The 23,488-nt window shown below is 39.4% G+C and overlaps 3 protein-coding genes across 5 annotated transcripts; 2 read left to right on the plus strand and 1 right to left on the minus strand.

Annotated features, from left to right (window-relative positions):
* Positions 1 to 7: 7 nt before the first annotated feature.
* Positions 8 to 3,456, plus strand: LOC146465888 (small nuclear ribonucleoprotein G-like). Its single transcript, XM_085128057.1, has 4 exons — positions 8 to 138; positions 2,021 to 2,043; positions 2,616 to 2,740; positions 3,128 to 3,456. The coding sequence occupies exons 1-4, from the start codon at positions 107 to 109 to the stop codon at positions 3,179 to 3,181; spliced, it is 234 nt and encodes a 77-aa protein (XP_084984183.1). The 5' UTR covers positions 8 to 106; the 3' UTR covers positions 3,182 to 3,456.
* Positions 3,457 to 3,658: 202 nt separating this feature from the next.
* Positions 3,659 to 22,318, minus strand: LOC146465889 (uncharacterized). Of its 3 annotated transcripts, XM_085128044.1 has the most exons (11): positions 22,158 to 22,312; positions 20,468 to 20,517; positions 20,246 to 20,331; positions 15,764 to 15,832; positions 12,908 to 14,663; positions 11,071 to 11,167; positions 7,005 to 7,086; positions 6,325 to 6,395; positions 5,773 to 5,871; positions 4,855 to 4,995; positions 3,659 to 4,103 (listed from the first exon to the last, which is right to left on the minus strand). In XM_085128044.1, exons 4-11 carry the CDS (start codon positions 15,817 to 15,819, stop codon positions 4,054 to 4,056), a joined length of 2,352 nt encoding a protein of 783 aa, XP_084984170.1. In that variant the 5' UTR covers positions 15,820 to 15,832; positions 20,246 to 20,331; positions 20,468 to 20,517; positions 22,158 to 22,312; the 3' UTR covers positions 3,659 to 4,053. The 3 variants fall into 3 exon arrangements, with proteins under 3 accessions (XP_084984170.1, XP_084984168.1, XP_084984169.1); XM_085128042.1 differs by having other exon boundaries at positions 20,246 to 20,517; positions 22,158 to 22,318; XM_085128043.1 differs by lacking the exon at positions 20,468 to 20,517.
* Positions 7,646 to 10,964, plus strand: LOC146465890 (uncharacterized). The gene has a single exon (XM_085128148.1). The coding sequence runs from the start codon at positions 7,962 to 7,964 to the stop codon at positions 10,950 to 10,952; it is 2,991 nt and encodes a 996-aa protein (XP_084984274.1). The 5' UTR covers positions 7,646 to 7,961; the 3' UTR covers positions 10,953 to 10,964.
* Positions 22,319 to 23,488: the final 1,170 nt, after the last annotated feature.

The raw sequence follows: 23,488 nt of genomic DNA on the forward strand, positions 1-23,488 counted from the left end.
AACAACACCGCAGGACAGTAAACCGTCGGCTCAATAACGTCAAGGAACGTCTCCGGCGCGTTTCAGAAAAGTGTAGTTTGTATCATCAAAATCACCCGAAATCAGCATGAGTAAGACCCATCCGCCAGAGTTAAAGAAGTGAGTATGTCCTCTTTAAATATCGAATGTGTTCTTTAGGTTCGTTTCCCAAAAGCGTGGGATTTCGTATTGTTATTGAACAGGTGACGTAAGGTACTGTATTTGTAAGTTGGAGAGGGCACACTGGAACATCGATGCTTCGTTCTTTCATTTAGAATTTCTAAAACAGTTCTTTGATGGTGTTGCATGACCTTAAGATATACCTTATTTTTGCAAAACTCAGTTTCGTTATAAGTCATCAAGAACAGGGACAAAAACAGCTGTGAGTACTGCTTAAACCAGTGTGACAAAACAGCATAGGTGTAAGAAACTTTTTTTGTGAACCAGTGTAAGATAAGCGCAAGCATAAGCACAAGAAAAGAAACCGTTTTCTTTTCTTAAATGCATATCTCAGTGGTGATAGTTCCAGGGTGCTTTTCATGTATGTCTTCAGTTCACTGAAGAAATGCAGCTTGGGTGATGGGGAACCAGCGTGAGACAGGCATAAGCACAAGAAAATCAAAAGCAGCTAGTGTGCATCTCATGCTAATTCACACACAATTTTTCTTATGCCTGTCCTTATTTCACACCTGGTTCCAATTAGTGAAGCATGCACTAGACTGCAAGCAGTCCCTTTCTGGTTAGTAGAGATGGTGTGCTCATAGCGCAGCGAGACTGGAGCGAGGAGAAATAAACGAGAAGAGACTGGGGGAAAGAAGGAAAAGGAAGGGACTGCACTCTTAACTGTAACAAACGTGTTCGAATTTCCCGTGGCTCCAGCAATGGAAAATTCCGATTGGTCCATGAACAATAGCTGCTGTCAGACAAGTTTGATGTCAACACTTCAGATCACTAGGAAAATGGCTTTGGTGAGAGAGCCATAGCATGTGTTCGTAAATTTAAGCGATCAACTCGACGGCTTAGTTCTAAAAGAGGAACAGAAGCTAGCAGTAGATGCGCTCTCTCGGAAAAGATGTAATGGCCGTTCTTCCCACTGGTTTCGGGAAATCCATTATTTATCAAAGCTTCGACTTTGCCAACACGGCCTCGATTGTGGTTGTTGTTCCGTTTCGCAGTATTTTCCAAGACCAGTTGCAGTCAAAAGACTTTGGTTTAGAAGCAGTTGCCTTCAAGAAGATCCCATAATTATTAAAAGACATTTGTACCAACAAGTACAAAAATGTAATTTTCGCATCCGCGCGGAACAAGCTTTGTCGGCAGAATTCACCGCAGGATGCTTTAAAATGACATTAACAACAGCTTCCCAGTTGTCTTGAGCCCACTCTTAATTACACTTCGGGCGTTTGTGTCGTCGATTTCTTTTACTCTGGGCCCTGAAGAAAAATTCGAATTTTGGCCTTTTCAAAGAAGCTCGGCGATTATTCCCCTTCGCTCCTAATGTTCTGGCCCGGTGTTCTGGTCATTGAATAACAATGCGGAGTTGTTATCTATTAGCTGTCACTTTTAATTGGATTTTTAATGGGTTTAACGAATTGTGGGCGGAGTTACCCTGAACGCATCTGTTACAGCTAAGAGCGCAGTCCCTTTCTTTTCCTTTCCCCTTGCCCCAGTTTTTTCGCGCTCGGCTATTTCGCGCGACCTCTTGACTATCCAGAAAGGGACTGCTTGCAGTCTAAGCATGCACAGGCACAAGGAATCATAACGATACCCATGTGTAGTACTGCCGAGTTACTTACTCTCACACTGGTTCACGGTTGTGACAATGGCACAAGCACCCCTGAAATGTGTACAACAATAAGAAATGATGGCTTCTTTTAATTGATGGTTGTGCTTGTCAAACAAGTGTGAACCAGGCTTAAGTTTTTTAGCGTGACAGTTTCTCCTAAATATACTAGTTTCTTGTAAGATTTTGTTGATAATAATTTCATATTTTTCATTTCAGATACATGGACAAAAGATTATCACGTATGTAGACCTATACAACTTGAGTAAGGTGTAGAGTTTCAACATATCATGAGCAGCCGTGGAGCAAAGAGAAAATTTCTGAGTGTCTTGTGTTCAGTGCCTCAAAGGTTGAGAGAACACCTATGTAATTAACAACATATAAGAGGTGTAGATTCCCAAGACTTGGGCAAATAGTTTTCAACATTTGCAGATTAGTGGGCTGTCATTAGTAGCCTATAACTGGCTATTGTAGGCCCAATTACGTACACCTCAATATCACCTTCTGCAGATATTCTTTCATAGGGAAGGAATATGTGACAAGGACAAAATGTCTGCTCAAGAGGTTAATGGTAGTATGCCTAATAAACTATTTATAGGTCTAATTAAGTCTAACAGGGGAAGGAAAATGTTGTCATCCCAATTGAATCACAAACAGGGCTGCCCAAGAGGCTACTGTTACTATGTCAAATTTAGACTTACCGAATCAAGTGAATGAAAATTACAGTGCCTGAACTTTTGTTATTACCCAGTTAACTATTGCACACAAGTCAAGTAGTAAAAATGATGTGGTTTATTGTTGTTTTTTATTACAGTGAAACTAAATGGTGGTAGACATGTGACGGGAGTCTTAAGAGGATTTGATCCCTTTATGAATCTTGTGTTGGATGAAGCTGTGGAGGAAGTGTCAGCCCAGGAGAAACATAACATTGGAATGGTGGTAAGTAGAGAGGTCACGATTCCTAAATTGAAATAGTGAAGGGAGAGCATTTCAGGTTTTTTATATTTTGAGCAGTTGCCCGAGATAAGAATTTTTTTGTCAGTTTATTGGGCAAGTTACTTTGAATTCTTCATTTGCGTGATGGACAAGCCGTCCACCAACTAACTACATTATAAACGGAACCAACAAAAGTACCCCTGACACTACCAAAAGGCCAGCCTTCAGGGCATATGTTCACTGGTCTAATCAGCCACTTCTTCCCTAGGATCATAAGTTCAACAGTTTCATTCTTCAAGTCCCAACAATCACACAACATATGTATCACTAAGAGGGATTAAGTATTCCATTGTATTTAATGTTAATTGTTTTTATATCTTCATTTTCCAGGTTATCAGAGGAAATAGCATTGTAATAATGGAAGCACTGGACAGAATATTATGACAGAACAAGTGGATTTTTTCTTGGCTTTATTTTATCTAATCTCCCCTCCCCCAGCTTTTGTATTGCTTTTGCTTGTAAATACCTTTTTGTGCATTTATGAAGTGACATCATTGTATGTGCATTTTTTTTTTATACACTGTACTGATGTTTATACACTTTTGCTATCTAGATTGGTTAGACATGTTTTCAGAAAATGTCATGTTCCATCAATGTAAAGGTGTGACATTCATGTGATTGTAACATTGTGTAATAAAAATGATTCTGGTGATTGCAAATGTTTCAATCGTTGTTACTTTTTGAAATTTTAACGTCAGTGGACTAGCACTTAGGCACGGATCAAAAATGACACTTAACAAGAGCTGAGCCTTATTATTTTGGCAAACCAAATAATTAATTATGTTTATCGATTTAGTCTGACAAAATTAATGTTGGAACTCAATTCAGTTGAAGTGTACTGAAAAATGAAGTGACAACAAGCATCTTGGGAATACTTTATTACAAGATAAAAATTTTATATACAAAGTCATGTGTAAAATAAAAACTTATACCAAAATTCTAAGACAACATATTCCATGTACACCAAGTAACTAGAGCAAAGGTGACCATATTCTTACTGGGTATACTTCTCTACATGATAAAAATTAATTGTTAAGACTTTTTAGCATAACGCTATCTGGAATAATTTAATATCCTTTTCATACCAAGTTTTGGGGAAAAGTGGCACATTGCTTTTGGGATACATGTATGGAAAATTTACATTATAATTTTCAGCAAGTACATGGAAGAGGCCTGTATAAATATCAGGAATGAAATGACCCTTTTGATTTCTTTTGCTCTAAAGTTTTTGTAGCATAGAAAAGAATGAAGTGACTTTAATCTCCCCATATCTGTGCCTTCTGGATCTTCTCTTGCTGTCTCTTAACTTTAAGGAAAACCATAAGCAACAATTATTACAAACAAAAGACAATGTGATCCACTTATTTAAAGTATGTCAAGGCTGTTGTCTAACTGGATCCCGGTAGCCTGGGGCACCCAAGAAAACGTTCTGGGCGCCTAAATGTTTCGCAGCAGCACCTAATACTTCACATGTTGGGCTCCTAACTTCTCAGCATTTGGCCTTGTGGGCTCCTTGAATTTTTTCTTAGGCAACGGCCTTGTTTATGTCAGTATGAAACTGATTATTCTGTTGGCAGTAAACGTAACTATTTCTCCTGCATTGGGAAATTGGTGTAACGTAACGGCTACATAATTGTACTGTGTGGTTTTATTGGCATTCACACAGGTCACAAAATTTTAATATTTCCTCAACCAGAAAATGGTTTTGCTTTCTTATGATAATGTATATCGTTTGCCATTAGGGGTTTAGAGTGGTTTTCAAGATGGTTTTGAAAGTCGATTTCGATTTGTTTTGGTTTTACTATGCTCTGTGATTGGTACTTTCAATTTCTGGTAATGGGTTGCTGCCCTGTTCTCTCTAAATCCTGATCCTATTTCATCCCCAAATAAAATTAATATATAATTTTCCAACACCCATTTTTAGCCCTGACCCATACCCGTTTTCAGACTGTGCAGACCAAAATGGCTCAAAATCGATATCACATACCTACATAACATACCCCCCCCCCCTCCCCGAGATGTTCAGATTATCTCCCCAGTATAGACTTAAGACTTACCCTTTGCCTCCTTGAGTTTTTCTCTCTCCTTGACCCTCTCCTCCCTGGTCATTTTTGATTTCATTCCAAGAGCTCCTGTCACCAGCCTGTCAGCTAACAGCTTACTGGTCTGTGGCCTCTCCTTATAGGGCTGCAGAAACTCTGAAAGAACAGCAGCTTGCTGTATTGCGAATTATATACTTTTATGTGGAACACTAAGCAATGATTACTACTAATCTCTCATAACAGGTTTTTGGAGTCGCTGGAATACAAAATGGCCCTTAATATATTATCGTGTATCAGTGAAAAGTTTGTAGATATGTCTTCTCAAATTCTCATAAAAAGAGCTCAACTTATTCTTCTTCTGGAAATATATGATCAATCGAACATGACCTAAATCTTGGGCAGTGTTAGTATGTGGATTAGTCTAGGGGTGGAGCATTAATAGACTGTGAGCAGTCTCTCTTATGCTCGAAAATCCATGGGATTGTATGATATTCAGTGAGGTGCAAGTTGCGCATGTGGCGCCCGCATTGTTGCTTTGCCACCAGCGCACGCAACTTGCGCTTCATATTTTGTGCTTGCTCAGCTGTTTGCGTTTCCCTGTCGATTTACGAGCAAAAGAGAGACTGCTAGCAGTCTGGGGCATTTATAATCCAGGGTTCTCAATAGAGTTTTGAACAGCAGTTGCTGTGCTATTTTCAGCCGTAACTTGGGCCCTATATTTGGGCCTACTGATCAAGGTCAATTCCAGCCGTAACACTTACTAGTTACAACCTTGACAGGTGTTACGGGTTCAACCGAGAACCATATAATTGCCTTCTGTTTTGGTTACACCCAAGTGAATTCATAGGATTAATTTTGAAGAACTTCCTTGAAGTTAGTGTGTGTTACATTGCAAACAGTTTTGCAGTAAATTACAAATCAATTTAAACATACCAAAACAGTTACTAGCTTTCTTCTTTGACTCTGCCGTCCCTTGACTTACTGGTCTGAGTTTCATTAGTGGAGTGGAGCACAATCGTATGGCTTCTTGAGCTGTTTAAAAGTTTCAGTTCATTATTGAAACAGAACATCAGTTTGCACCTCATTCATTTCTAAAATGAGGTCAACTTCAATAGCATTATTCAAGCCAAAACAATCAACATTATTGTACTTTAATATAAAATAAATTGTATCATTTAAAAACTGCTGTGAATTCAAAGCAAAAACTTACTAACTTTGCAGCAGTTTATTTTTTAGTTGGTTAGTTAGCAAGTTAGTGTTTTACGATAAATTATTGTTAACTCCACACCACACTTAAAAAAAATTGCAAAATTAATGTTGATATGTATTTGTGATAATGAAAGGAGTTTATCAGCCAATGTCAACTATATATATTATAATAATATTAAGGTGCTGTTATAAGCTGCATTTCAAAATAATTTGTTTGCAACTTACATGTACAATGTTTTTGCATTGCAAACTTGTCAAGTTGCAGAATACACCCACCTGCAATATAACTTGAAAAAATTCCAAGAGCATGAGTGTCATCCACCCATTTTAAGTCAAATCCTTTGCTCCTGAAAATACAGTTCATAATAATTATGTGCTTGGTGAAAATGATGTGTTTATTTAGTCAGTGACACAGGACTCAGAAGAAAAAACCAAGTTCTCCCAACAAGAGTTAACCTATGACCTTCAGTATCATTACTAGTTCGGATGCTCTACCACTGAGCTACAGGAGACTCATGGGAGCTAAGGCCATTAATTTAACTAAGTTCATGGGACAAACATCCTGCATACTGCTAGGATTAGGCACATGTATAATATTTAATATTCATGTTCCATATTCTGTAAGTGACAAATTATGACATTTGAATATGCCGAAACATGTTGAATATAAACTGAAAAATGTTGTTCTTTATTGATTTCCCATCAATGCTCAATTTACATGACTACCTATTTCAGGCAGAAAACCCATTCATCATTTCTAATAAGGGAACGAATTATGGCAAGAAAGTTGAAATGTTTAAAAAAGTACAACACATTGACACATCCCAGGGTCCAAGAAATTAAATACCTGAGAGTCAATTGAAAATAGTATTACCAAGCAATTATCGACACAGTCATTTGTTAATCATCTTTTAGTTATTAAATGCAATGCAAAAAAGTACGAAATGAAATGGAACCTGAAACAGCTCAGAGCTTGCATTATGTCTTGGGTCTTTAACTCAGGAGAAAAATTGTATATTTCCACGATGTGTCCAAACTCTGTGGGAAGACAAAAGATGAACAAAGAAATACACTGCAAGTTCAATACATGTACCTTTACTTGTCAACATTTCTGACCAAACTTGAATATTTCATGAATATACATGATTATCTCTCTCTCTAACCAGGGCTATAATATTATTGGGTACCAGTAAACCAAAAATCAGCATATATTTAATTTTGTAAAAATAATATATGATTGCAGGCAAGATTTCCATTTTTAACACAAAACAAAGCACTAAGAAGCGGATAAAACATTTCAGCAACATTTCCTGAAAGAATTCAAGGTCACATGGAAAAACTCTGGTGAATCTGAGCTAAAACAACAAAAAGGAATCTGAAATGCAACATAGGTTGGTCATGCTTTGAGTCCTTCAACTGCTTGTTATAAGGAAACAACACCATTGAGGAAGCCATGATTGAACCCCCAACCTTCAGGTCTAAGCTTCTCCATTATGATGAAAATGGTAGGGCACTGCACCTCAATCATTTACCCATCCATTTACGGATATGGGAGATGTGGATATAATAATCATTATTAATAGATAGGTTAGGGGGCTTGCGTGTCTCAGCGACCCTTAGAGCTATGCTGTCCGGAGATCTGTCTCCTGGTAGGGCCACCCAAGGCAGACAGGTCGAGGGGTAGAGACCAGACTAAGAGCACTCACACCGGGTAGATCGAGCTCGTCAGTCGTGGTGAAGACAATCCATCTAGGAGTAGGTTCCTCCGAATTTAATGTTCCTCTGGTCCTCCAGGTTGGGGGTTTGAATAGGGCTAACAACCCAATTCTAGAAAACAAAAGCCTGTTACAGACACCGCAACGACAACTACTGAAGACTTCTTGATTGAGGAAGAGTCCTCTCCTGTAGAGCGCATGACACGAGCTGGTGAAAGCCTTCGGGAAGCCAGTGCGCCGACAACTCTTCTGACGACCAAGGCCAAGACCAGGATAGGGACCTGGAACATCCGAACCCTATACGAGACAGGCAAGAGTGCACAAGTGTGTAGAGAGATGCACCGCTACAACCTGAAAATCCTAGGCCTGTGTGAGACACGGTGGAATGGAAGTGGAAGAACACGACTTACGAGTGGAGACACCATCATCTACTCGGGGCAAGAAGAAGGACAACCACACATGTACGGAATAGCGCTGCTGATGACACCTGAGGCAACGCAAGCACTTCTGTCCTGGGAACCTGTGTCACCAAGGATCCTCACAGCAAGATTCAACTCAAAAGGCAGAAAAGTCACCATCTTCCAGTGTTATGCCCCCACCAACACGGCAGACATGGAGGAGAAAGAAGAGTTTTACGACCAGATCCAAGCAGTCATAGACAGAGCACCAAAAAGAGACATGAAGATCCTGATGGGAGACCTGAACTCCAAAGTAGGCACGGACAACACAGACAGAGAGCTGACTATGGGAAGACACGGCACAGGAGAGCAAAACGAGAACGGAGAGATATTCACCGAGTTCTGCACCTTCAACGACCTGGTCATTGGAGGAACTCTATTTCCACACAAGACCATCCACAAGACCACGTGGATTTCCCCAGATGGCAGAACAGAGAACCAGATTGACCACATCACCATCGGGCGAAAGTGGAGACGGAGTCTACACGACGTGAGAGTGAAGCGCGGCGCAGATGCAGCATCAGACCATCACCTGGTTGTAGCAGTTGTGAGAGTAAAGCTGAAAGCCTACAGAGATCAGGCAGGAAGACCGGCCTTCAAGTTCAACGTCCGCACTCTGAAGGAAAAGGCAAAGACAGAGGAGTTCAAGATAGAACTGAGAAACAAGTTCAGTGTACTTACAAACCTACAAGAAGAGACAATAGAAGAGCAATGGAGCAGCCTCCGAGAGACCTGGAAGGCAACATGCACGACAGTCCTGGGGAAGAAAACAAGGCAACACAAGGAGTGGCTGACAACAGACACCTGGGCCATCATCACAGAGAGGAAGAAACTGAAAGACCTGATCAACCAGACGCAGGACCAAGCAGAGAAACAAGAACTGCAGAGGCGATACTGGGAGACAAACAAGGAGGTGAAGCGCAGCGCAAGGAGCGACAAGAGAAAGTTCATAGAGGAGCTCACTGAAGAGGCAGAGACTGCAGCATATCAGCGCAACATGAAGCGACTGTACGAGATCACCAGGACACTCTCTGGAAAGAACAGCAACCCAAGTCGTCCTGTGAAAGACAAGAACGGGAATGCCATCGCGACAGAGGAAGAGCAGAGAGCAAGGTGGGCCGAGCATTTCAAGGAGACACTCAACAGACCAGCACCACCCACCCCACCAGACATCCCACCAGCAACTGAGCTCCTAGACATCAACACCAACCCTCCCAGCAAGACAGAGATCACCAAGGCCATCAAGTCCCTCAAGTCAGGCAAGGCAGCAGGACCGGACGGAATACCACCTGAAGCCCTCAAGGCTGACGTCCAGACCTCAACCGACATGCTGCACCCCCTACTCACCAAGATCTGGGAAGAGGAACAAGTTCCAGAGGACTGGAAACGAGGACACCTAGTGAAGCTACCAAAGAAAGGGGACCTCTCACAATGCAACAACTGGAGGGGAATTATACTGCTTTCTATACCGGGCAAAGTACTGAGCAGAATCATCCTAGAGAGACTGAAAACCGCCTTAGACAAGAAACTCCGGGACGAACAGGCAGGATTTCGACAAAACCGCTCATGCACGGACCACATCGCAACCTTACGGATCATCATCGAACAGTCCCTGGAGTGGCAGACCCCCCTGTACACAGTTTTCGTGGACTTCCAGAAGGCGTTTGACAGTGTTAATCGAGACGTCATCTGGAAACTGATGTACCATTATGGATTTCCACCAAAGTTTGTCACCATCATACAGCAGATGTACGAAGACGCCACCTGTCAAGTGATCCACGACGGGAAACTGACGGAACCATTCATCGTGCATACCGGCGTACGTCAGGGTTGTCTACTCTCACCGACGATTTTCCTGATGGTGGTTGACTGGGTTATGCGACAGTCTACAGCAGGCCGGAGGACAGGTATCCAGTGGACTTTTACTAGACAGCTGGAGGACTTGGACTTCGCAGACGACATCAGCCTTCTCTCCCATAGGCATCAAGACGCACAAGAGAAGCTCTGTCGTGTGGCAGAAGAAGCAGTAAAGACTGGACTCCAAATCAACATTGGAAAGACTGAGGCCATGAGAGTGAACAACAAGCAGCAAGATCCACTACAGCTAAACCAAGAGAACATCAAAGAAGTTGACAAGTTTGTTTACCTGGGCAGCGTCGTGAGTAAAGACGGGGGGACAGACGAAGACATCAAGTGCCGAATCAACAAAGCCAGACACGCCTTCAACACCTTGAGACCAATCTGGAGATCAACAGCCCTCTCACTCCGCAACAAGATCCGCATTTTCAACACCAACGTGAAGTCAGTCCTGCTTTATGGCTCAGAAACGTGGAGAGTGACCAAGACCAGCACCCACAAACTTCAGACTTTTACCAACAGATGCCTCAGAAACATCCTCAACATCAGATGGCCAGAGACTATCTCCAACGAACAGCTGTGGGCAACAACAAATCAGACCCCAATGGAGACTGAAATCAAGAAGAGAAAATGGAGCTGGATTGGCCATACTTTGCGGAAGCCTGAAACCAACATCACCAGACAGGCTTTAGACTGGAATCCACAGGGGAAGCGCAAAGTTGGTCGCCCGAAGCAGACCTGGCGGAGAAGCATTGAAGCCGAGACGAAGTCTACCGGAATGTCGTGGGCCGAACTGAAGAGGACGAGCCAAAACCGAGTGCGTTGGAGGAGTGTCGTTGCGGCCCTATGTTCCTCGAGGAATCCAGAGGCATAAGCAATAGTAAAATGTTATAATTAATTAAAATTATGTGTCTTTCTAAGTGTGGACCATTTCAAGAGTACTGTTCTGCATTTTGAAACGATACTTAAACATTTAAAAACATTCAGCAAACCTTCATCATCCAGTTCAACATCCCTTGGAGTAAATGAGTAGTAATCATACTGTGTCTTGTGAACTTCTGGATTTTCTATCCCTGTCAGCCGTGATAACTAAGGGTACAGAACAACATTCAACTGGTGGATGCATTTTTTTGCTGCATGATTTTGTTATTTGCGGGGAGAGGGCATCAGAAGCAATCATTTTCTTTTTTTTATTAAATTTTATAAGTATCAAGCACCAGGCCATAAAAGACCATAAAAACCAATAAAAATGATTCTCCTAATGTGCTATGTTATTATTCATTAATTGCAATATCTGAAGAAATGATTATTACTAGTAACCCTTGTACCATTTACAGTCGAACCAGGTCAAGCGTACCCCCCTAGATTCTATTAATGAATCTATTATTTGAAAATTGAACCCGTTAGTTGTTTCAAGTATTCAAATCAAAATTAGATTTCTGATTGGATTATACAAACAATATATGAAACCAGAAAACCAGGAAGCCCTGATTTGATTTATTTATTTATTTATTTATTTTATTTATTTATTTATTTATTTATTTATTTATTTATTTATTTATTTATTTATTTATTTATTTATTTATTTATTTAAGCCCGCGGGAAAAACCCCTCTTAATATATTCAGAGCGGCAATTCTTGACTTATATAGCAATGGATTTTCCAAAAAGCAGATTTCTCTTGATTTACAGCAGTCAACGCGTACTGTCAGAAAAAAAATTCGCCATTTTAAACCGGGCACGGTGGTCCTGTCGCGTAAGTTTAAACTCACTAATGATCACTAAATGGACATTTTACGTTTGTACACTTGCGTTTTTTCCGTTAGTTATTCAAAAACAAAAATGAAAAAGGACTGGAAGCGTTTTATCATAATAAACGGTTCTCTTTTTGAGGTATATGCAAATTTATTTGGCGAAAAGTATGCGAACTCACAGTGAAAGATGTTCATTTCAGTTGACCTTCGACAATGGCAGCACATGTGTTGCGCTATTCGTCGCGGTATAATGGACAGTCTGGTGAAATAATAATACATACCAAACTTTTTCATGCTACAAGGTGGGTAATGCTAGCTATACATGAAAGATAAATTGGAATTTTTCAACCCGACTCATTTGCAAGCGCTTGACTTTGTGCTCTTGCCGTGACCAAATTTGCATAACGAATTATATGAATGTGTCAACAACACGCAGGAACAGTTTAACGAACGAGCTGTTTCAATTATGTACTGTCGTTTGAATTTTACAGGCTATTGCTTTTACTGTTAGCGCGGATCTATGTTATACGAATTTTAATTTGAACATCGATCCGCGCTAACAATGAATAAATGAATGCATTCTTTGAAACGACTAATCGGTTCAATTTTCAAATAATCGATCCATTAATAGAGTCTAGGGGGGTACGCTTGACCTGGTTCGACTGTAATATTATTACATATTAATAACATCGTTGTGAGCAGGCTCTACTTGGCAAAAAATCTTACATTGTGTAGTTCCAGAAAATATCCATACCCCCCCCCAACCCACTACAGAAGGGATTGGAAATTGCAGGGGGTAGGGGGGTCCTCAAAGGAATTTCCAGAGGGGTGACGGGTCGTAGAGAAAATCCCTTCCAAGGGGGACGTGTGGATATTTTCTGGAACTATGCATTGTAAGTCCACAAAACAATTTTGTTTTCAATCATTCTGAATGACTAATTTCTTCACGGAATCAAGCCTTATAAGAAGCAATATGTGAGACTGTAAGTGATGTCCCAAAGTGTGGCTAAGATACAAGTTTTGTAAATAAAATAAGTTGTTGATGTTGCTTCAGTATGCAGATCAACAAAACACACCTCTTCCAAATGTTCTGGTTTGAGGCAATCCCCACTCTCGTCAAAATTTAATTCCCAGTTGTCATCATCATCATCATCATCATCATCGTCATCACCACTGCCATCGCCACAATCATTAGCTCTGACACCTTTAGTCTCTTCAGGCAACTTTTGCATTAAGACTTCTTTGCACGTGTTTGAATCTTTCGTTTTCTGTTCCTTAGTACCAGACTCTTTGGATCTTGATTTCTTTCCTTCTTTCACTTTTCTTTCTGAGTCTACAATTTGCTCATTGTCACTTTTCTTTTCCTTCTTTTTCTTTTTCTCACTTTTCCCCTTAGATTTTGTTTTTTCTTCGCCTTCTTTACACTTTTCCTTCTTTGACTTCTTTTTCTTACCACTAGATGTCTTTGGTAGCTCTGCTTGAAGTTGACCTGCACTTTGATTAGATTCCATGACTGTTGATTCTGAACTTCCCTCGGTATAGTCTGATAGCACCTGAATTTTCTCTTCAGTTTTTCCCAACTGAGTATCTGACTCGTCAATCTTCTCACTTGAATTTGATAAACCTATAGCGTTATTTTGTGATTCCAACTCCCTATTTTCAGTTAAACATATTGAATGAAGACTGTCCAAAGTGACTTGTTCATGAATGATTTCTTTATCTTCACCTTTTACCTCTTTGAGGTTTAGACCAGCATCACATGCCGCCAATACCTCACCACTTTCACTGTTTGCAGAATCTTTCTTACTCATTATTAAATCACTTTCAGTACAACTTTCATCTTGTCCCACCAGCTTTCCTGCACTCTGCCAGTCACTGTCATCCCCTGTAGAGACCTCAGGCAAATCACTTCCTTTTACCTCTCCATGTTCTGCCAACACTGGTTCATTTTCAGCATCCATTTTTAAAATATAATCTTCATTTCCTTTTAAAGAGGAGCAATCTTGAAGAGAATTATTTTCCAAATCTGACTCCTCCCTTGGCACATTATTTCCACCTTGACTCTGTTCTGTCACACTTTCATCCACTTTATTCAGAGATATGTTATTTGAGTCTTCAGATTTTTCACTTGTATCTCTCCAAACCTTTTCAGCTACCCCGTAATGGTTCAAAGTACTTGTGCATGCCTGTGAATTTTCTGTGTCTCCTTCATCACCTGTATGCTTACTCAAAACAGCTTCACTGTTGGCAGATTCTTTTTCAAAACTCTGATCAACAGTAACACTGTCTTTGGTGTTTGTTTCAACCCTTTCATCTCTGCTCTGCAGAGTATTAGGTGCTTCTGCTACAACAGCCACACTACAGTTATCGTCTTCTGTGTTTTCAACATCCCTTCCTATCACATTTTCCCTTTTTGCGTCTTTATTTTGTTTTATCGGTGGCTCATCTACAGCAATATTTGATTGCATATCATCAACATGTTGTTTGTGTCCATCACTAGAGGTACTGCTTGTTCCTTCTAAAACATCAGCTACTCTTGTAGAAATAGATGTTGTACTGTTGAGTGATGATTCAGCTGCTCTGGATTCACAATTTCTTTTGCTACATTTATCACTTTTATTGCAGTCACTGACATCATTTGAAGTGGATCCAGTTATGGCACTTGCAACACCATCAAGTTCAGCACTTGAATTGTTCCTAGAAACCTCCTGGTTGTCCACCCTCAAGTTGCTAGTAGGACTTTCTTCACTTAAGCTTTGCTCTTGTTTCTCTTGTTTTGCCTGTCTTAATGCTCCTGGTACATACAGTGCCTGGTCAGGCCGTCTTGTTCGCCTATGACAATGAGGTCAAAAATATTACTAACAGCCCCAGCTAAAAAAAAATACTTTTGGTTAGGTAAGTGTGGTCCATAATAAAATCAACTTTGCTCACAGAATCAAAATTTCTGCAAAAGCTCAGGACTAATGTATTTTTCTTTAGTAAATCAGTGGGGAAGAGGTAGAAGAAAATATTAAAGGATGGTGCCTACTAATAAAGAAGTATTTTTGTTTGGTTTATGACTATGTGGGGAAAGCAGGTCTTAGCAAGGGCTATTAAAATCCAAAAAGAAATTGGGGGGCCATTATAATTTCTGAAAAACAGTAAAATACAAAGGAATTTATAATGACGTTCTGTTCAAAATTGAAGCTTTTTGTCTCTGGAAAAATGCATGGTTACCCTCAATTTTCTTTTTGGATACCAAGAGCACTAGCTAAGTTCTGCTTTCTCCAAAATAGTTTTAAACCACACAAAAATAAAGTATCCACGTATTAGTAGGTACCACCCATAGGAAACTTGAGTATCTCGAGATGCACAGAACGTATGCACAGTAACAAACTGTAGACACTGTCCTTAAAGGGAATAGTCAAGTCAAAGTCATGAGTCACTTATAATGTTTTGGAAGGATCAAGTCAGGCCTTGCTGTGGACTTCAACAAAACAAAATATATGTCATAATCTCATGATTTTCCATGCTTTTTACTTCAAATGCCAGTCATAATATTTTCTTAAAACATGACTAGATCTCTACCATAACTTAACAATTCTACCTCGTCATCAGTCCGAGTACTCACTACCAAGTTACATGAGAAGCATGCGCATGCTTATCTGGTCATTGCAGTGTTTGTTATCGGGTCAGTCAACACGCATGTTTACTGCACAGCACAGAAGTTGCTCATACAATCTCTTACCAATCTCTATTTTAGCCTGTTCAAGCCTTAGCTGGCCGCCTGATAATCATACTTGACAGGATTCACCTTATGTGAGTAGTTTTCGTACGTTGTTTTGCCTAACTTCTCTTCATTCCTGACCGATGAAGGGAAGAATTCCAATCAAACATCAACTTGGTAAGTCTCGTTTAATTTTTAAATTTAATTATCAATCAAGTTCACATACCTCCCTCTCCCTCTGCCAAAAAATTTCCTTTGTGCTGTTGAAGGTGAATGTGCCATCTCTTGTAGTTCTCTGGTGCAAGAACATTAATAAAAGTAAATTCATGTTAATTGGAGACTTCAACTCAAAGGCTAGCGTTTTTGTTTTTATTAAACTAAACCTTTTTAAGATGAAGACAAACCCTAGTTTAAAACTGTACTTCTCCACTGGATGGAATGCATTCCATTTTTCAACTAATTAATGAATTGGACAAGGGAGTTCCTATAGGCTAACAGTTATTAAGGGTTGAAGAATCAAGTTAACTGGCAAAGTTGCAAAAAATGACAACTTCACAGTGATTTTGAATGGTCGATAGAACACAATATTGAGCACATTTCATTCTTTTAGCATAACCCACTGGATAAAGAGAAAATAACTTACAATATTTAATAAAAAAATACCCAATGGATGCTAAATCTAATTATTTTGAACACCAAATCTTGATAATTAAGTACAGTACTAAAAAATTGTAAATTAATTACTCGGGCCGTAAGGCGGCATGAGTTAAGGTTTCGGTAGCGTTATCAAATTCTTTTTTTATTTTTGGGGTCGCAATGGGCCGAGAGATAAGACTTCGGGCCACGAGTTATTGTTCTCGGTCTCGTTTTTTGTACTTGAGCGGCACAAGTTAAGTTTTCGGTAGTGTTATCAAATTCTTTGCGTTCTTTGTACTCAGGCCGTGAGGCGGCGAGTTAAGTAATCGGGGAAGGGGAGGGGAGGGCCCTGAACTCCCTCATTTTTTTTTTGCTTCCTTAGCTCCCCCTCTCTTTCACCGATGTATTCTGCGAGTCACTATTCTTTCGAATCAAAACATTTAGCGTCGGTTGTGAAGCGTTCGTGAACGGTTTCCCTTAGCGCAGAGAGGGTTCTGGAGTCATTAGAATAAAAAGGCGATGGCAATGATAGCATGTTGAGTGGCGAAGAAAGCGAAAATGTAAGGATTAAAGCCCGTGGATATAGCATAAGAGAGGAGGAGGTAGCTTGAACATGGTGCATTCGGTTTCGTCTGATTGGCAAATTAGCAAGGGTGACAGTTGTGCAAGAAATCATGAACCTTTGGAAGGTTTGTCGCACGAGCAGCACGCGAATGAATTTAACTCCGCACACAAGATGATGTAGATGGAGGGCATGCAAAATACGAATGCGAAATCGAAACAGAAAAGTCTAATGAGGTTTTGCAGCTTTCTTCGGGACCTTTGCAAGATGCTGCAGATTGCTCAGAAAATTAAAAGAATTCCAAAGATTTGATGCAGACCTCACCGCAAGCAACGCGAATGTTTCACAGTAGAAGAAGGGTCATGTCGAATCGAACGATCGATCGCAAGTGCACGCTGACAAAGATGGGAAAAGAGAGACAGTTTCTGACTTAGTGAATGCTTGGAATAAATTATCGGACAGCAGAGGTGCTGGATATTTAGGTGAATAGGATCCATTAACCTGTTCTAACTTTCAAAGAACAACTTTAAGAAATGCCGAAATCCATGTTTGAGAAAACTGCTGCTCTTTAGCTTTATTTTAATGTCCATGCCGTAGGTTTTCATCCAGAGACTTACAAGTTCAATCTGAATAGATACGCATAGTAAACATCAAAATAGCCCAAAAAGAAAGTACTTACCGCTGAATAGCTTTGATTTGGGTGACCACTGATTAGACTTAATTTTCCAATTTGACTTAATCGAGATGTAATCGGTGACGTGATCGCTATCATGTCACACTCAGTCCTGCGATGACAATTCTCGTGTTTGATTCCTCCGCCGGAAAAATCCTGAACTTTCATGGGTTATCGTGTGGAGCATTTTTATTACAAAACACGAAACAAGGCATGTTCAGAAAAATTGGCGGGCCAAGGAATACATCACGCATGACAAATTATGCAAATGTACTTGCAATTTTGTCATCAGTTTTTGAATTTGTTCAAGAAGGAAACCATTTTGTCAACAAACTTCTTGAATTTGTGCCCTAGACCTCACAGAGCTTTGTTTGGCTAAATCATGTTTCATATCGTTGATATATCTGAGTAAAAGAATTTGAGCTTATATTGATAAGTTGATATTAGAGTGTTTATGTCAGTCTATGCTAAATATAGGAGATTTAAAAATTGTCCATTGTACAGAAATTTTTATCCATCAATTTAAATGTTCTTACAACATAGCCAGTCTTATATTAAAGTCTTATTAATGCTGACAGTTTTGATGACTGTCGGCCATCTTCATCAAAACTTGAAAAGCATGAAAAGTGTCAGAAGCCTTAAATAGGCTTCTGACTCTGCGCATTTATAACACCTTCAGAAGCCTATTTAAGGCTTCTGCCACTTTTCATGCTTTTCAAGTTTTGATAAAGATGGCTGAACTTTCATGCTTTTCAAGTTTTGATAAAGATGGCTGACACTCATCGAAACTGTCAGCATTAATAAGACGTTAATATAAGACTGGCTATGTTGTAAGAACATTTAAATCGACTGTTCAGTTATCTAGCCTGATGAATTTCTTCGAGGATTTTTATCCGTTGTTGACAAATGCTTCCCCAAGAACCACCCATTTAACAAGATCTTCAACAGACACACACTAAAACTCAGCTACTCATGTATGCCAAACATGAAAACCATCATCGCATCACATAACAAACAGATACTCTCAAATGTAGCAACGACCCCAAACCTTGAAATCATGACCCGAGCTGCAACTGCAGGAAGAAGGCAAAATGCCCACAGACTTGATGGTAAATGCCTCCGAACGAATGTGGTCTAGCAAACGACGGAAACAACAACAGAATCGTACATGGGACTGGCATCAAACTTTAAAGAACGATACCGAAACCACAACACATTCTTCCCAAAACGCCAACAGACGAAATGCAACGCAACTATCTGAACATATACGGACCGTGAAGGACGCAAACAAAACATTTCGCATTAAATGGAAAGTACCGGTACTCAAAAAGTGCAAACCCTATAATAACACTAACAAGAAATGTAACCTATGTCTTCACGAAAAGTTTATTTTAATCTAGTAAGTAAGTAAGTAAGTAATTTATTTAGTGTCAAATACACAGGGGGTGGTCTCCCAGTCCCCCGAGCCACAGGCTCATGATATAAGTGTTTGACAGTATAAAAAAAAGATAATAACTACTAATTAAATTAAAAAGTAACATCTAAATATAAATAAATAAAAATAAATCGGGTCAGAGGCAATTGCTGCATTGACAGCCGTTAAAATTTAACTTAGTTAAAAGTCTCCGAAAGGATGATGCATTAGGTGCGTTTTTTACAGCAGATGGCAACTGGTCCCAGATGTGTGAGATCATGTACGCATATGAGCCATGAAGGAATCTACTATTGTATGAAGTTTGTACAACATTTAGACCATTGCTTCTAAGATTATATGGTGTAACTCGGGATTTGAATAAATTGGCTACATAGCCTGGACCATTCTCCTTGAAACATTTAAAAAATATCATCAAAGATTGTTCTATGCGTCTATGTTCCAATGTATTCATGTCTGCCATCCTAAGAATTGATTCATAATCAGTACTTTTCCCCATGTTCATTATAGTTCGTAGACCATAATAGTTCGCATCTTCCAGTTTCTTGTTAAGTGTTTTACCTATACCCATAAGAAAAGATCTTTGTAGCCTGAACTAATTACCAAGTTAATGCCCCCACAGAAATAGATATGTACTCAAAGCCTCGCAAATAGCGTAAAGTAAGTTTGTGTCATGGCATGTGAATTGTATCACGCTACGTGCATTAGTATTTTATCGCCCAGCAAACGCTTGTTTTAAATCACCAGTTCAAATGATTCCGATAATTTTTCACAAATCCATGCCCTCATATAAATAGATATGTACCAAAAACCTCTTGTATAACGTAACATAACCGTTTGTATCATGGCACGTGAATTCTTGCTTGCATTAAATCGCCAGTTTTTGATTACTTTATATAGCCAGCCTTCGAATCTTTACCAATCATTCGCTAAAGTTGCCTCAGTGATGAGTATGGTCAGCTCCTGACTATACGAAACAGAGCTGTAGCAATAAAAGGATGAATCACTTCTGAAGCCTGAACTTTTTTTTCCTGAGTGTATGTCTCTATATCTATCGATTTTGGGGAGTTAGTGATGCTGGAAGTTATCACTGCTAAAAGATCGTAGGCTTACACACCACTCAGTCAAATATGGCACGAGTATAAGCTGTTACAGCTTCTTGTTATTAATAAATTATAATTTATTAATTTTAATGGTTTTGGGGTAATAAAATTGCATGTTGAGAACCACTGTTGCTAATTAGACTTATAATAAAAAGACTAAGGCCTACATGTACATCTGTAATCCAAATGCAAATTTTTTTAACTTACAAGTATAAATGTCATTCTGTTCTTTGCAGGTATTACCCTTGACAACAGCTACCTAGAAAGCTAGTACATCATGTAAGATTTAAAACAAGACATACTTTTCCTCAGAAAGGTACAACACAGTCCTCCTCTGACCCCCTCGTCCTATGGACACTGTCTGAAGCCTGGAACCTACTCCAACAAGCTGGTGAATAAGGAAGCGATAACGTGCTGTCAGAGGAGGGAACACAAGAACACTGTTGTGTTGACAAGTATTCCAAAACAACGATATCTCTTCTTCTACTTGTCCCAAGAATTTGCACTCAATAGCTGTTCTGTACCTTCCACCATAATGCAAAACCATCAGGTGCTTTTAAATTCTTCACTGATTCTAAATCGAGAAAGGTAGTAAATTACATGTAATCTGTCAGAGATGATATGGTAGGTCAGCAGTAATATTATCCAGCCACACTTGGCACTGTTTGAAGTAATATATCAAACACGAGACACATTGTTTCATCACATATCAAACATCGAGAAGATAGTCGAGAATACGCTGTATAGCGGAGTATTTTTGACCACCTTCGAGGTTTGAGATAGTGATGAAACACTGTGACGAGTGTCTGACGTAACTTCTCAAACAAACTGATTTTGAAAAGGGAAATTAAGGATGCAAAAACAAGGAGTTTTTCATCAGATATCCAAACAAGTCACAATGCATGATTTCCTTTGTCTTTTGAATTATTAATGAGTTTGAGAATGATGTGTGCAACAAATAGAAATATGCTGCAGTGCTGTAATATATATTCTTAGAGTTACAAACCACTCTGACAATGAATCCTGAGGTTTTTGGATCATCTTGAGATGTGCAGAGCACACTACCAAAATAGGTAGACTGCCTTCTGAGAGTTGGTTGTTACTTTGCCATTGGCAGCAAATAAGAATGTATTGAGTCACACACAGGTGGCTTGAGGGAATAGACCCCTATCACTGTACTTGGTGGCCATGTTGAATCTCTGGAGAATAAAAAGCTTTGTTTTTGTATGGCAAGCCAGAGGCGAGGCTGGCCATGAAAAAGCAAAGCTTTTTATTCCCCAGAGATTCAACATGGCCGCCGAGTGATAAGGGTCTATCAAATTAAAAGGTGAATGTACACGAGAACATTCCTTCACTCACCGTGCTTCAATGCTTTTATCAGCCTTTTTCCTTTCATGCTAAAGTTACAGCTGAAAGGGTTTTTTTATTAACTAAAATTTTGTTTGCCCAAGATGATAGATGAGGTGCAAGCTTCAAGGAATCAATGTACATTTTGCAGAGGAAAGTAGTGTTTGTAGAATAGTGAGCCATTGTGCGCTTATCTACGTGGTGTCAGTTCACTTGTAGATGATGTCAGTGGGCTTAATTAAAAATCATTTGTCACCAACGACAAGTGCTATGCACATCCTGGTACCATATGCAGTGGCAATAAAGGAGCAAAAACAGTGGAACCCAAAGTATAAACGATTGCTTCCCTAAATCAATCCAAACCAGCCTGAGCTGGCAAACAGAAAACAAACAAAAATAAATAATAATAAACAGTGGCAATATCAACCTGTCAAATTTGATTTGCTGAAGCTCAGCAAAACCTGGATTTTAATCTGAAATACTGCTAACTAGCTAAGCTTATCTCTTTAATTCCTAATGTTAATATTAACATATTTATTCTCCCTATTTATATTCTCTACATATTTATTATGGGACTAGCTGAGAGAACTTGTTTACCAGCCAGTCAATTTATTTTTAACAGCAATTAGCCATGACAACAACAAGTTAAAATCGCACTGATCATAATTGAATGACAGCTTTAAAATTGCACTGATCTTAACCGTATTACAAATAAAATGTTTCACTGAAAAAAAGATCTCGTCACATAGCCAGATGTTTTGAAGAATTAAGTTTAATAAGTTTAATTTGTGATCATGATACCGTACGGACAGCCCCTAAATATAAAATATAAGCTTACTGTAGTTTGAAATCCTTTGACGTACTTACCTAAAAGAAACGGCTATAATATAAGTGATCCATTAATTGAATCGAGTGAACATCAAAAACATGGTAACTCTCTTTCAAACCGCTCAAAAATCCAACGGAAATCGGCCTATGCAAAACGTCAATATTCGCTCGCCAGTGCCGCCATATTTTATTCTTCCCAGGCAGCCGCTGACCAAGAAATAAGAAATAATTTCAATTCAAAGTGAACGAAAGAAAAGTAAATGGGAAATTATTTAAAAACACCGGCTTCGTGTTTCCTTTCTAATTAACTCGTCTTTTTGCATGGAAAACTTGTGACAAAGTTAGTTTAGTTAAGAGAAGAAGTACTTTTGATTTGAACAACTGATTACCCATTGTGATAAATTGTAATTGTTTTACTAAAAACCACCAACCAAGAAGTGTTACTCGCTGTTTTTATTTCTGATTTCATTAGATGTTTATGAGGACAAACGAGGCAACTCCCGCGAGATGAACAAAATTGGGTTCATTTGATAATGTTTTCTCACTTCAGAGTGAGACCAACCAGACTGATTTCAGGCTATTTCTGAATAGACATGTGGGATCAATGGTCATTTTCTGATCTATGAGTGTCTGCCTCTAACACTTGTCAGGACAGGGTTTACAAAACCTGGAAAAGGCTGGGGCTGAGTTGCTCGAAGCATGGTTAGCGCTAACAATTGGTTAAGAGGTATTTAAACCTATAGGTTGTTATGGTATTTAACCCGGGTTAGAGCTAGCCATGCTTCGAGCAACTGGGCCCGGGTGGGTAGCAAACAAGTGGTAAGAAATACCTCCTTCCAGCTTGTTGTTCCCTTTACTGCACTTCCATCAATTTTGTTTGTGGTATTTTTTTTTTCTGCGATCCATTCTATGCTTTTACATTTACCTCTGTCAGTAAATGTCTGTTTATATATCCAGTTTCCTGGATACTATGTTGCAAATCCTTTTTCTTCCCCCCGTCAACCTCCTGCTCACTCACAAATCAATGCACTGATTTACTGCATTAATCTCTCCATTGGCAATGTTTTTGAGACCAAGAGAGAGACTCTTCTCAAACTACTCTCACTCTGTAACTTGTCCAGACTACTACGTCACTGATTTTCGTTCTTCATTTCCAGAGCTTGGAACAGCGAGACATTAACCAATGGCCAATTTCTCTAAGAGTATGTACAGGACTCTGCATGCAGCCAGTGGTGCTCCCAATCACACACTTTAATCTTTAATATTAACATAATTGCCTGTAGCAAGCTAATCCGGCAATGGGCGGTCAGAACACGGATGCTCATGTCAGCGAAGGTGAAAATAAAGTACAAAGAAAACAAGATTAACTT

The sequence above is a fragment of the Pavona decussata genome, unplaced genomic scaffold (assembly GCF_977016875.1).
Source record: "Pavona decussata unplaced genomic scaffold, jaPavDecu1.1 SCAFFOLD_155, whole genome shotgun sequence".
In the NCBI taxonomy this organism is placed as follows: Eukaryota; Metazoa; Cnidaria; class Anthozoa; order Scleractinia; family Agariciidae; genus Pavona; species Pavona decussata.